Source organism: Cydia pomonella, chromosome 6, assembly GCF_033807575.1.
Source record: "Cydia pomonella isolate Wapato2018A chromosome 6, ilCydPomo1, whole genome shotgun sequence".
Classification (NCBI taxonomy): domain Eukaryota; kingdom Metazoa; phylum Arthropoda; class Insecta; order Lepidoptera; family Tortricidae; genus Cydia; species Cydia pomonella.
The window spans coordinates 24,907,132-24,923,078 of NC_084708.1; the positions used below are offsets into that span (position 1 = coordinate 24,907,132).

A 15,947-nucleotide genomic window follows, 5' to 3' on the forward strand; every position below is an offset into this window, starting at 1 on the left:
TGTGGGTACTCAGACATCGATATATATAATATACAAATACTTAAATACATAGAAAACATCCATGACTCAGGAATAAATGCCCTTACCGGGATTCCAACCCAGGACTATCGGCATCATATATCCATTTTAGCCTTAAAAATGCAAAAAACATTACGGTGAGTAAGGTTGCCAGAGCTCAACGAGGGGGTTTAAGGGTCGACAACGCGCATGTAACTCCTCTGGAGTTGCAGGTGTACATAGGCTACGGAGACTGCGTACCATCAGGCGGGCCGTATGCTTGTTTGCCACCGACGTAGTATATAAAAAAAATATAGTTCAGCATCTCTGATGTCAGTAACTTTGTTGATAAATATTTGTCACAAAAATAACTAACTAAATCGATCGTCCGTGACAAGAAATTCGATACTCAATGGATTGGTAAAAGAAATAAAAGACAAAATATTTTAAGGATTAAAATAACCTTTCTAATTAAATATTATTATTTTTGCACTGTGGTCCATGGTAACCCTAACACCACGTGCGCTAGAACATTACAAAACTTTTTGCCCCAAAGTAACGGTCTGCTGAAAACCAGCTTTTTAGTATCACTACTTATTGTTACATACTACACACATGCAAAAACGTTTACACAGGCCAGTACCCCGTCAAATTAGTTGTATCTTGGGAAACTATCAAAATAAACCCAATATCTTGGTTGCTAGAGTCGTAATTCTTTTGCAGTGAAGACGTTGCACGTACGTGTGGTTTTTGTTTTTGGTGCGTAATTGTACCACTTTCGAATAATTTCGCATGGTTTTTGCAGCCTTGAGTACAACTTTATTGGTGGAATTGTTAAGCCAAATGTTATACAACTATGATTGTTGCAGAATTAATAATAGCGAGTCTATTATGGTTGCTTTATTGTGCTTTTATCGCGTGATAAACGCAGTTGTAGATTGTCTTACGATTTGGTGTTTAGTACCTACTTGTGTTAAAAAAAATAGATTTGAATCTACAACCGCCGTTTGCACTTGGACAGGTCAATGCGCTTACTGAGCCAGTGCAATACTTTCAATTCTCTTAGACGTAAAAAAACATAAAAATCCTTTTAACTAAAATTTGTGCAGCCGAAAATGTTAAGACTGACGCAATACGGCCTTTTTGTCTGTGATGTCATAGACTCAATGAACCGATTTGTGTAGTTTCCATTTAAAGCTGATCTATCTACATATTATGCATCTTCAATTGTTTTTGGAACGAAGTTCCTTATCGGACGGTTGGCGGATGGGGGCTAGGCGAAAAAAAGTGTAAGATTATTCCATCACGGCCCTCTTTTGTTTAAATTCTTTCTAGAGAATAAGTAGCTTAATTTCACCGACATACCTATATCCCACAGAGGCGCAGTTGGCAAACATCCGCTTAGAAACAGATGGTAACAGTGACGATCCGGGTTCGATCCCCGGACGTGTATGAAGATATTACTTTTGTATTTTTTTTACTTTCATATTTTTGATTTACTAAGCGAGTGTGAAGCTCTGTTGAGCTAAGTGTATCAGTTTCAGCTTGTACAAAAATGTTTTCTTATGTTTAATTGTTATCCCTGTCTGTATGTCGCATTTCTGAACTGATTTGTGACAATTTGTGAGCAGTTATGATAATTATTATTTTGTGATTTTTTTTTGTATTTGTTATTCAATAATATATATATTTATATATATATAACTACGTTTATCAATATTAATATACTTCGTTCCAACCGAATGTTTCACGACACACACACTTTTTTTTCTAAATGTCTTTGTCCGAAAAAAACGGCTTACCATGGAAGTCTTTGTATTCGTTTAATTTACCATGCCTGCGTATAATACGTCATACATATTGGGATACTGACTATTCACTAGATTTGATAGCAAATAAAAATATATGCCTGTCAAAATAGTTTGATTTTGAGACTGAAACTAAGTATTTTAAGTCATAGGTATTAAATTTTTACTTTCACCTTCAATACAAATTAGTCATATGTAGTTAACTATAATATTAAGGACTTGTTTCATTATATCCAAGTAAAGTATTGGATAGCTAATTGACAAATAAATTAACTGTCAGATAAAACTCTGCAAAACTTAGCACTTTATCTACCAGTTAAGCTTTTTTAAAGATTGTGAAACTTTATTCGTGAGGTAAGTGGCGAGTAGCTTATTCAGGACTTTACTTAAACATTGTGAAACAGACACTAAAAATCCAACCATCTGCGTTAAATGGTATCCCTTATAAAATACACATGAACCTAGCGAACAAAGCTCTATAGTACCAGTTTACCAAACTACACCTAACTCTTCTTAAGAAATCTAATCAAGACCAAGCAAACACACACGCAAGCATGTTTCTAGAGCGGAACGTACGCTTGCGCGAACTGCGATGTCATCTCGTTACAACACTGCTATTATAATCATAACGCCTTACCTACTACCGACTGCATTCGACTTATGCCGTTCTTGTATAAAAACTTGGCAGCTATATTTATTAAAGGCCGTAAGTATACATGCGACCTTATTGCGCTTAATACTGACTTTATTTGACTTAAGTCGTTCTCGTACAATCACTTGGAATCTATTAGAATAGGGTCGAAAGTATACATGCGACCGTATTGCGCTTAAGACTTTTTGTGATAGTTGCTTGGATTAATATCGTAAACTGTAACACCTTGCAAGGTCGGATAAAAATTTTTGCTGGAATGTTGCTGTTACTTTTTCTTGAAGGTTGAGGGTTTTTGTTGATTTGGTTTGTTTATTAATAGATTGCGGAATGGACTTTGAACCGATATCACTATCAATTTCTAATCGGCTGTTTTGATTAACAAACGGTAGATCAGCAAGAATTTATAGATACAGTTTTCAGCAATATTGTGGTACGAGACAACTCCTCACGGAAATTAACTTTTCGATTTAGGGTGATGGAGCATAAGTGGCATAAGAACATGGTACATTAATATGTAAGGATGGAAAGATTCGCACGCTTGTTTTAAGCTTTGGTAGCTCAGTTGCTTAAGAGATCTGAGCAGTTTTCTGAAAGTTCGCAAGTTTGAGTCTTGCCTGAAACGATGAATTTTGCATTATTACCTACTTTAATATTATAATATCACTCTCAGACGTATCTGCTCGGTAAAAATCACTTTACTTTTGTAATGTTTTCAATATATGTCTAATTGTTTTTTTTTTCTTTGTTACCAGGAACACATACAGGAAGTGCTAGACAAATGGACCCAGATCGACGACGAGATATGGGCGAAGGTGATAGTGTTCGAGCGCAACCGACGCGTGGCTAAAGCCTATGCGCGCGCGCCGGTATTGACCATCAACGGGTCGGACGACGGTTTTGATGGGATGAGGTTAGTATTCTTTCATAAAACACAAGAACTAAAAGGTACATTCAGATTTAGTGAATGGACCACATGCAACTGACGCAAATCCCGCATAAAGCGCGCAATCTGACAGCAAACATGCGTGTAAATTTGCTTGATCTGGATGCATTTTAAGGTTAGTTGTAGCATGAAGATATCCGTGTGCCCATATTCATTAGGAAATGTCCGTGAGATATGGATAAATTACGGTATATTTTTATTGCGGTCCTCAAACAAAAAAAAAATCAAATACAAAAGTTGCATTTAAAGATAATAGTTGTCATTTGTATTTTATCCGAGAAAAGCAAATAAAGCGTTTCTTAAAAGTCGCATCGTCATAAAACAATTAACCTCTGAATAGAATATTTCTAAGCCTATAATTAGATACTTACTGTCTTTGTACCCCAGTTAGACATTCCTGTCGCCAAATTATAATTAGCCACAGACACAACACCCATTGATATGATAAATACCATTACTACCAAAGAAGGCTAGTACCCTGGGCTGAACAAAGGAGATTTCTCCAAAACTGTAACAAATCATTAGGTAAGTATTACGAAACGCCCCAGGCTAGCTTTACAACTGATACAGTTTAAAACGACTTAGTATTGAATTGCAAAATGAACTATATACGGTATATATTACTCTTGCTATTCTTTAAGGGCGTATGTGTCAATGCGACCTTAACACTTACGACTTTATTCCATTCAAAGTGAAATAAGTTAATAGGCTAATCTGGCACGTGGCTTTAGTTGCCCTACTTTTCTTATCTCATTGTGTCTTTAGTTAATTTATAACGGGTTAACAGCTGGTTATTAATTGTGGTCTAAATCGTTGAGTTTATTGCAAGTTCAATTGTTTTGTAATTAATTTTTCGCTACGGTTCATTCGTTTCATTGTCGCCGTGGGTAGATTTGGAATGTAGGTTGCTAAATTGGTATTTTAGTTTCATTCATCTTTTTTGGTAGATTTTTTTCTGGACGGTGACTATTCGTTTATTACAACACCCCTTGATGTCTACAGCAATATGAGCAAGACAAAAAATTTTCCCCTCTTTGATAATTTATTCAGCAAATTTATTTCAGACAGATTCTTCATCTTAGTACCGGCTTTGTTAACTAATCTCTTTTACCAATGAATTCATATTTCAATTAGTTTTTACACCTCAACAGTTATCATAAATATACCTTACTATATACTAGTAAATGTATTCTGCTGTTTTTCCATGATATCTTAGATTTGTTAATCTCGAAAAACATATAGCTACAAACTTTCATTGAATGATGGAGGCATCCAAAATTATTGTACTATACAGTATTGTACACTAACCTTTTCCTTATTACTATAAGATCGTAACAGAACGATCAAACGGCCCGATTCGAAGAATGATTAAGACACGTTTAAGATCTTGGAAAGATCTTTAAAAGATCGATAACTAAACGAACATGTCATTATATTGTCAAATAAGATTCTATCAGAGAAGATAAGATATATATTTCTAACATCAAAGTGATATTGGTTGCCCGAATCGAGCTGCCTCGGTCAATTACCTATATGACATAAAAACGATATCTAAACGAGAACTTATCTAAACCAGAACTTAGCATTATCGTATCTCATTCTTCGTATCGGGCCGAAACTTACCTTAATATATTAAATCCTTTTTTTTATTACGAAAAGGTAAGCATTTGACCACAATCTCACCTGATGGTAAGTGCCGATGCAGTCCAGGATGGAACATGCTTACCTAAAAGATGTCTATTCACTCTCGATTTAAAAAGATCCAAGTTATAGTGGACTGGGAATAGATTTGCAGGAAGTGAATTCCACTCCTTAGCCGTCCGCATGATAAAGCTGGATGCGTAGCGTTTAGTGCGAATCAGTGGTAAAGTAACGACGTAAGGGTGAAACGCAAGTCCGCGTCTAGTCCCACGGTGGCAGAACGGAGATGGGGGGATAAGATTATGTAATCCCATCGCACACTCCCCGAAATGTATACTATAGAATACCGATAAACAGGCTTCCTTTCTACGGTGTTCTAACATAACCACATGGTCTACATAATCCCACTAGCTTGCATACCGCTCTATTTAATTATTTCACAACGAATCTAATTGTCATTGTGCAACTCACGAACCATTTGCCCGCATTAGCTGCCCTAGTCAAGTACTCACGTTGTCATGATTTGATTAAGTTATCGGCAATATCACATTATTGGTTGATTTGGAGGTTCGAGTACAAATGGCGGTCGTGAGGATGTTCGTCGTATTAGTTTGGTGCAGCTGGCATCGTTAATTTAGAACTTACGAGTATCAGTTTTAAAAGTACTTTCAAATTTGAAGAATTTGTTATATTAGTAGATCTCTTTATTTAAGTATTTTAAACATTATTGCATATAAAAAAGTAAAACAGGCAGACTTAATGCCTCTAGACATTATCTATCAGTCATCAATAGGGAGAAGCCGAAATGTGTCAAGGTGGGTGAGAACAAAAAAAGCTATGAGCAAAACATAATTTCTACATAAATACTAAGTATAAGTTATACCTGTAGACAAATATAGGGATTATTATTTTCCTTGTATAATGCTGTTTTGGGTTCGTAAATTCAGGAAACAGGAAATGGTTTTGTACATTTTTATTTTAATAATTACTTATGTCCTTTACTGATACTATTTTTATGTTTTAACATTATTGTTTCTTTTGTCTCATTGTTCGTTTCATTTTTCTGTTTCCTTATTTATTTACTACCTTTCCTGAAAAATGGTTTCAACTCAATCCCTAGCCGTCTCAAATCTCGACTTATTGCTCAACTAATATAATGTATTCACTATTCAGTTCAATACTGGTGTTTAAAACAATTCATCTGTAGTTTACTTTTATCACGTCCTTTCAAACATGTATCTTTTTCACTATGTTTTACAATGTTCTATCTGTTTCCTTATTTTTTGCTTCATCATATCAGCACTTTATCGCCCACTGTTGAGCATAGGCCACTCTTCTAATACGCCACTTGCCCCGGTCCTGAGCTAATTTCATCCACAAGTGACCTGCAATCTTCCGAATGTCAAATCCTTTTTCTCTCTTTGTCTTAGTTAGCTTTAAATAAATCCTTAACTGTCTCAAATCTTGACTAATTGCTCAACGAATACATATCAACATTTTCAATGCTAGTGTCGGAGTGAATTGTGCGACTCGGGCGCAGCCAGGCGTGCGACTCGCAAGGTCGCTCGTCAGTTTCACCTGTTCACAAGATTAAGAGAGAGCTCGTATATAGGCTAGGTTAGATTACACAGAATGATGATTAGATGTGTTACAGTTTACATAAAAAGGATGAGATTAGACGTGTTACACAGTTTTTAGGTCTAGGTGACGAGCGGGTAGGGGAGACGAGATAATGGGTTCAATTGGTGTTGCTCAGCTATTTATAAGAGACACTTTGTCTGCTTGCGTTTAGTTTGATCTAAGTAGAACAAGACGAGACGAATGAAAATTGAGGAGAGAGGCCTTGCCTTGCTGCCTCATCTTTTATGTTCTGGTGTAGGATTCGGAACCGCCGAAATGCCACATCCTTCGGCCAGTAGTTCACGCTCGCGATGGTTTATAAGTTTAGATAGCTCTGCGGCGGTATCATGGACGCTTTTTTATCACTTGTCATGTCATGCGTCACTTTCGCACTTACATACTTGTTAGAACGTGACAGGCATGATGACAGATGATAAAAAACCGACCATCTTAGCCAGGCTGTACGTTCGATTGTACAAAGCATCCTTAAATTCTGCAGTTGCGTCGATTGAAAGTCCTCTTAAAAACAAAGCGGTTGTTGTAGGTATCCTCACCCTCAGCGCCCATAGCAGCTCCGTATGAATTTGCAGAAATCTATATTATATAGGATTGAATTTAAAGCTAAGCGATGCCAAAATTAGCTTTATCAGAAGTGTTAAAAAAATAGCGTCACCTTCCCAACACTTCTCTGAAATGCCCCTGCACCATCTTCCTTTACATGACATTCTTCCTTTACACTGTATTGACATTCATTAGATTTATGAGGTTCCGTGTTCTGATCAGCAGAACAATAAGTATGAGTACTTACGAGTGTGATAATTACGATCATAATGATCGTGCATACGGTGAAAGTCTTACGGGCATGAGCTGCCAAACTGCGCAACAATTAAGCAAGCGTGCGTGCGAATCGATAACTGTTCGATTATGCATCGATTGCTTAAGGAATCGATATTTTGTGATTTAAAAGTGAACTGACATATCAGGCAATAAATGAAGTGTCAAGAGAGCGTCTGATGAAGTCGAGGCTTCCTCTTGAATCCGGTTAACATACAACAAATTAATTTTTAGAAATTTAATTCTGTCTGCAACTTTGTCTATGTGGAATGATAATGAAAACTACCCTATGTGCGACCCCGGACCACAAACTTTCTCCATACCAACTTCATCTAAGATTCTGCGGTTTAAGTGGGAAGAGGTAACTGACATACAGGTAAAGTTACTTTCGCGTTTATTATATTAAGTAACGGCCCGATTCGAAGAATGAGATATGATAGCAATAAGTTCTGGTTTAGATAAGTTCTTATTTAGATATCGTATAATTGACAGAAGCAGCTCGATTCGGGCAATCAATGTCACTTTGACGTTAGAAATATCGTAGATAGATCTTATTGGGATCACAGCGGAATCGAAATAAATCCATTTTGACATGTCGTTTAGATATCGATCTTTTAAAGTTATTTCCAAGATCTTAAACATGTCTTAATCATTCTTCGAATCGCGCCGTAAGTAGTAGGGATTCTTATATAAATTTTCTTACGAACAATTTCATACAATTAGTATTTATGGCGAAATCGAATGAAAAGTAATATATGTATTTTATATTAAATGGTTATTTTAATTGAAATCTCTCAACAATTTCTATTTTCTAAAATTTATTTTACATTTTGTGGTTTTAGCTGTGGTTGTAAACACAATTTAGAATAAACGTATAAAATGAAATGTTTTGTCTTTAGCAGTATTATGCTATTCAATAACATAGTGTAACGTAATTTCGCAAGTGATTTTTTTCTGTACCCCTAGTGTAAATTAATTCGATAGCGAACGTGACGTATAGTATAGTGCGTTTGCGTTAAGTCTCATTTTGTACGGGATTTCGAGTTTCCAAATCGTCCCGCTTGGCGTGCTGTTTCTAAATCTCGTACAAAATGACACTTAACGCAAAGTACGTCACGTTTCGCTATTGAATAAATTTACACTAGGGGTATTGATTATTTCATTTTGGTTGAGTTAAAACATTTTTTATCTCCAAGAAAGTGCTAGAGCACCTTACGCAAGATTAAAGAATTTAATTATGTTATTTAGTTCCGTGCGTGTATCTGACCTCACGATTATTATATCAACCGTCAAGTTATCGGCTCGCATCGACCACGTCGCTTTGGTGCGGGTTATACAATTGTTTCGCAATTATCAAAAGATCTGGTGCACCATGTGGTTTTCACTAGGTGTGACCTCAAGGTCAGTTAAGTCATTTTCTAACTTGTCTATTTGATCTTGAACCATGATTAAATTTTAAACTAGTTACTGTATTTTTTTGTATACATGGGCCGTTTTTCGTCACACTTTGATTAAATGTGGATATACAGGTGTAACAAAAATACTGGGGATCGGCTTAAAGGCACATTCGGTATCGTGTTCTGTACCCCTAGTGTAAATTTATTCGATGGCGTAACGTGACGTACGCGTTTGCGTTAAGTCTCATTTTGTATGGGATTTTGAGTTTCCAAAACGTTCCGCTTGGCGCGCTGTTTCTAAATCCCATACTAAATGAGATTTAACACAAACGCGTACGTCACGTCACGAAAGCGAATAAATTTACACTAGGGGCTGTGATTGTCAGCTTTTGCGAATAACTGACAGGCCGATGTCATCCGGCGAACTGGTAACCAGTGGGCTCCTTTAGTATAATTTATAGTGTAATTTTATAGAATGAGAATAAATATCTAAATCTAAATCATATAACTACCTGTGGCCAACCATATAAATGGCAGTCAAATTTAATTCAATGGTAACATCGTCTGGAAATATCGATACGAAAAAAGTGGCAAAAATTTGTGTACACTACTTTATTGCTCATATATTAAGGTAGTGTATAAATATTTTTGGCACTTTGTTCGTATCGATATTTTCAGACGTGACTCGAACTAAACTAAATAAGAGCACTTATATTCCATTTAATAATTTAAATTTAATTGGGGTAATGTGTACAAGTATTAGGACCGAGGAACGCTTACAATTATGGGGACTACTTTTGTGCAATTAAGATTAAATAAATAAATAATTAGGTCTTAAAATGTACAAAACTTAACTTCATTTCGTTTTGTAACTTCAGTCCTTGAGTTTTAAGAACCCTTAATATGTATCTGTTCCACAAAATACTATTATTCTATTTCATAAAAGAAAATGTTACCACAAATTGGAATATAAATATAAGAAATAAAAAGCTTCTTAGTATTATTTTTTTGCATGAGTTTTATCTATATTACAGTATAGAGCATATGTTTCATTAAATACAAAACAATATTTAAATACTTTGATTGTTCAATCCCTTAATACTATCAAATAAATAAAAGGCGCTCTGTGAAGCCTGCGCAGGCGCGGCGCAGATGTGATCGACATGCCATGTCTGTGCGCAGCATAATGACACGGAAGTCTTCGTAGATCATCGAAGCTAGGGCTGGCCAGGGTGGTGGAAGGTTCTTTACGAAAAAGTCTTTTTGAATAAAATTGCGATGCATTAAATATGTATAGGGTACTATTTTTTTTCATTGTACAGTAGAATCCGTTTATTATGACATCGAAAGGAATTGACAAACACGTCATAATAAGCGGACGTCATACAAAACGTTTTGTGAAATGAAAAACCTTTTTTATGTAAATATGTATGTACTTAAGTATTTTAATACAGAAACATAGTAAATACATATGTCTACATAAATATTAAATCAAAATCAAAATTGTACATAATCAGCACATTATAACACATACAAGTGTATTTTTTACTGTAAGAAATCTGTAATTTTTGACTGCTTTTGTTTTTTCATTTTATTGTAAAAACAGTCTCTAATACTATTGTCATTATAACCGGACATAATTTATTAAAAATGGGTCATAATAAGCGACATGTCACTGTAAGGGAAGTCATTATATCCGACTTTTTTATAAAGAATTTTATATGAAAACCAAACTTCGGGGTGTAATTACGTCATAATAACCGGTTGGTCAATATAGGCGGAGTCATAATAAACGGATTCTACTGTACCTAGTTATTTGTAAATAGGAAATTATAGCTCTAGTACTAAATAAATTTGTAGCTATAAGCTAAATTTCTCATATATAATAAAAATATATATCTAGAATTACTAATACGATATATACTTAACTTTCTTTATGACCCTATTTTGCATGTATAACCATCCTTAAATTATTGAGTTTTTGTTTTTGTTTTATTATTTATTATACTTATACATATATTCGGGTAGCTTAACAGATTGTAATTTTGAGATAGGAATATATATATTTTTCCTCAGTCACACGTTCGCGATGAACGCTGTAAAGGATTGGGGATTTATTTTAAATTCATTGTACGCGATATAATCCGTTAAAATAGTTTTATTTCGTGAGTATTATCATAGTATCTGAAGACAATATTATGCAAAAAATGAGGGGGAAATTGACCACAGATATTAAGAGATAATGAACTTTTAACCAATTTATTCTAGTTTTCTAAACCCGTCATATAACAAAAAATGTAAAGACAAATACTTAGAATATTTAGAGATATGTTATATTTATATATCTTCTGTCATGACAGGAACGTACTATACAAAAGGCATCAACGCCACCAGCCATTTAACTAGATAACAAGACTGTGATATCAGATAAAAACAGCTAAAATTTTAAATTGACTACTTCAGCTTATCTACTTTTGTACTTTGACATTTTATTATATGTCATAAATCGACCATTTCATTCACAGTCGAGTCTTAAAGCAAAAGGACTCGTGTTCTAACCAACGCTAATGTATCCCTTGTTCGCGAGCGACACTACTCCTATACCTGGTATAGTATAGTTTCTTATCAGATACTTACACGAAAACCACCATAAAGACAAACATTCTAATTTGATAGACCAGCTAGGGGCATGGCACGCGATATACAATCAGCGATAAAAAGATGACAGAATGTAAGAACAAATTGCATAATTGAATACAGATTTTGACATATTTCTCGCTGTCCCTTCTAGTAAATCTTTGGGTACTTGAATCAGAGCATGTTAATAGAAAAAAATTGTTATTTGTGTTTATTATAATAACAAAATGTAAAAGTGGTGATTTTGTAACGCTAGTACTTGTCTACTTTTGCAATTTAATACAATATCATCAGGACACGATGGGGAACAAGAATTTGATAAAAGAAACAGTTACAATACAGAAACTTGCAACGTTCCAAACCTTAGAAACTATTGAACAATCCATTTATCCCTTGTACACGAGCGACACTCCTATCGCCACCCAACCAGGAAGTTTTACTATCAGATGCTCACACGAAAACCGCCCTAAAGCCACTCCAATTAGATAAACTAGTTAGGGGCACGAGACACAATAAACATTAGTGATAAAAAAACAGAGTGCAAGAACAAATTGCAGGATTAAAGACAGATTTTGAAAATGTTCTTCGCTAAAAAGCTATCCTTTCCTTGGTATCTGAATCCGCGAATGTTATTCCAAAAGTTTTGTATTTTTTAAATATCTAAAATAACAAAAACCTAGTTACAGTTACAGCGTACAGAAACAGCGGAATGATATCTAAATACATGTACATTTACGGACAAGAACGAACGAAATGTCGCAGAGCAAAAGTAGACACGTAATAAAAACCGTTTGTACGTGTTTACTTTTGCAATTTATCATAAGTTTTTGACGGGAGACAATAATTTAATAAAGACAACAAATAGTAGTAACAATAAACACAGAGCCACACAACCTTCCAAAGCTTAAAAACTATTTTAACAATCCATTACACCCTTGTATCCACACGACACCCAACCAGGAAGTTTCCTATCAGATGCACACACGAAAAGCGCCCTAAAGGCACTCTAATTAGATAGACTAACAATAAAGATCCGACATTGCACCCGCTAATAATTAGGCGTACAAGGCGCAAGCTGGATTATCCTAATGCTTATACCTTGTGGGTTAAGGGTGGGACACACAATTAACGTAAGCGATAAAAAATTTAGACAAGTTACTGACTTTGATTTAGATTTAGATTTAGTTCTTAAATAATATTAAATGTTAGTGTAAATATTTTAAGCTAATCTATTATGAATTTATATTATGATCGTCAACTATTTATTGAGTACAATGTCAGAAAAAAAAAACACAAAATCAGATTTGAAAGACAGATTTTGAGGATTTTTCCCGATGTAGACTCACGAATCCCCAGCAAAAAGCCGCACCAATACAAAGTTGCATTTTAATTTTTAAACGACTTGCTTAAATTACATAAAACTTGCATTGGGTCAAAATTCTTATCTTTGCCTTGTTTTTTGTCCCCAAAAATTGTAACGGAGAAAGTTTTTAATTTTTGTCAGGAGAACCGAACTTTTTTCACTTATTTGATAAAATACGAAAATAGAAGCGTGACAGAGTGGTCTGAATCAAGACAACTAAAAGAACATTTACATAACATAATATAGACATCTATGTCTGGCACTAGTTATCATTGCTGAAAATAGTTATAAAATAACTATTATATTAAACATTATAAATACCCCCACTGCATTATGTCAAAAATGCCTTACATCATTTGGAAAAGAGATGATACTTTTTAAACTCTGAAGTTTAAGTTTTAACATACCAAGGTTTTAATACATACGTATGCAAAAGCGGCTATAGTTATTAATATTTATAATACCTACTAGTTGATGGAGGGTAGATTTAGTTTTTTTTTCTGCCAACAAACTGTACTGCAATTTGGCAGATTAGTAGTTTAAGGCTTTTTGTAGTCTTCTTTTAATTCAAATAAAAAAAAACTGCTGGATCGATTTTTATCAAATATAGCTAAGACCTACCGCTAGGAAACTTGCTTTAACATAAAAAAAACGCATACTAATTGATCCATCCCTTTGAGCGGTACGATGCCACAGACAGACAGACATCGGCCTCAAACACGGGAAAAAAATAGAGCGAGTAGAAGTTTTGTATTTAATACTTCTACTCACAGATAAAGATTAGAGTTACAAAGTCGTTCAAATTTCCAAAACGCTTGTTCGTATAAGTCTCGCCGGTGTATTCCACTCCTTATGTGATAGGGAAATGCTCGGTTTTCTCACTAGAGTTTAGCGTTAATTTTATGTGAATCTGTTGGATGTATCGTGTTCCTTAGCTTAGGTTTCTTCATTTTATTGGAGAAACTGACGTCGTTAGAGTAAGGTTTGCGTTTATTGATGAATTTCTTGTACAAATTGACGCCATTAAGTTTTCTCGTACATGTATTTACAATTAACTGAAGTTGTTAGAGAGTTGACTGACGCGAATACTGTTTTTATTGGTTTGTTCACATCATTCAATTATCAGTCATAGAGGAGTTTATTATACTCTGTAGCTTTAGATATTTGAATAAAAGTATACAAACAATTTGTACATTCTCGGGTAGTTATGACATTTATTAGTTGACCAACCAAATATAAAACCGCCTAAATCTGTCAGTGGTCGATGTGACTTTAACCTACATTATTTTGTCGTGTAATGTTTTCATCTAATTATAAGTAGCGACTTCTTAAGCCAGTTGCGGGTAGTTTTTGTTTAAGTACTTTTATTTAAATACCTAAAGATACAGAGTATAAGTAGAAGCACTTTTTTTATTGTTAAGTCAGTAAACGAAATATATTTAATTAATTAGATTTAAATAAAAACTGTATTTTTTGATTAATACTTAACAAATTATAGCCTGAACGAATGAACTGAATGAATGAATGAACGAATGAATAATATTTCCGTGTGACACAGACATATTAAAAATATTTAAACGGGTCCCGATGATGCTTCTCGGTACGGTACATGTCGAGCAATTTTCGACTTAAAATACATGAGTGACCCATTTTAGGGTCATTCTCTAAGAATATGTCTGCGGTTACGTCTAATGGCCACGACTCTTTTCATACATTTTGTATGTATGGGCGGCAATTAGACCACAGATATATATTTTGAGAATGATCATTTAATATATTTAATTATCACAAATATAAAAAATACGAAATACTCTACAATTTATACTTACCTGCTTTTTACTCTGAAATTTTAAGGAATGTGCTTTCCAGAGTGTCATTGCAGATTATCATAATATCTAAAATGTCGACTCAACCAGTCCAAGATAAGAATTCAGATGGCAAGCAAACTAGGCGATCTAAGGCGTAGATCGCATTTGATTCCATAAATCTCTAGTTTCACTCGCTTTCGAGATAACATTTCATGAGGCCGATTCTAATTTCACAATTTGTAACGGTTTTCATATTGTTTTGATACGACGTTGAGTCACAGCAAGTGCCTATTAGCGTGAACTATTAGCGCTTATCGGTGTTTACTTAATGCAATGAGAGAGCCTAGCCAAGATGACAATTGTTCATAAAAAACGTCAGTCAAAACTTAAATAATGTATGGAAATAGTCACCTGACTTTTTGTAGCATATCATCACGATAAATTTTTACTCTTAGAATAGAATAGAATAGAACAAGACAAATTACATAATATAACAACAACAAAGAAAGTATAAAATGCCTCGAAATGGCCTCATCTCAGCATGTCACGTTCTACGTTCGATACAATAGATGTCGCCACGAATGAAAAGTCTAATTCTCAACAATTTTTAGCTAATATTATAACCGTATTAACCGGAACTGTATTTTCAACTCCTTCTGATTGTAATATTAGTTGCTAATTGTTGAGCAATACATTATTCATCAGTCGTTACTTTCTTGACATCTACTCGTGAATCCGCTACTTAACGCTAAATTTCGACTACGTAAATAATAAATGTTTTGGTAAAAAAGCTGTATAAAGTGAGCGCTCTATACTTAACTTATTTCTTTATGCTCACACTATTGGTGTGTGTGAGATGCCTTAAAACAATATGAACACCAAATCAAGTCGTTACGACAGAATAGGCCCCCTTATCTGAGACCTTAGTCATTTTACCCCATTTTTGCGAAAATAAAGCGACAGCACGACCATTCTTTAGAATTGTAAATAGAGCAATTGTTACCCTAAAGAGGCGGTGATTTTATTTATCGCCTGGCGGCGAACCAAAGTGTGCGGGAGGCTCACTTTTATTCACTGTATGTAAATTAATTTTCGTGCAAATAAAAGAGGTAGGTGACCACTGTATTAAGGCTGAAAATGTAACAATTGCTAAGGATGTACCTATTTGAATCGCTATTTGTTTTTTCCTTGGTTAATGTGGTGCCTCAAGGCATGGTCAAGAATATACTTATTTTTTATATATTACC

General features: G+C 34.6%; 1 protein-coding gene across 1 annotated transcript in view; it reads left to right on the forward strand.

Moving 5' to 3' along the window:
- Positions 1 to 15,947, forward strand: part of LOC133519355 (uncharacterized) — a 207,741-nt gene that overhangs the window by 102,017 nt on the left and 89,777 nt on the right. Inside the window, exon 3 of the mRNA XM_061853397.1 lies at positions 3,210 to 3,367. Within this exon, the coding sequence (XP_061709381.1) occupies positions 3,210 to 3,367 (158 nt within the window). The remainder of the gene's footprint in view (positions 1 to 3,209; positions 3,368 to 15,947) is intronic.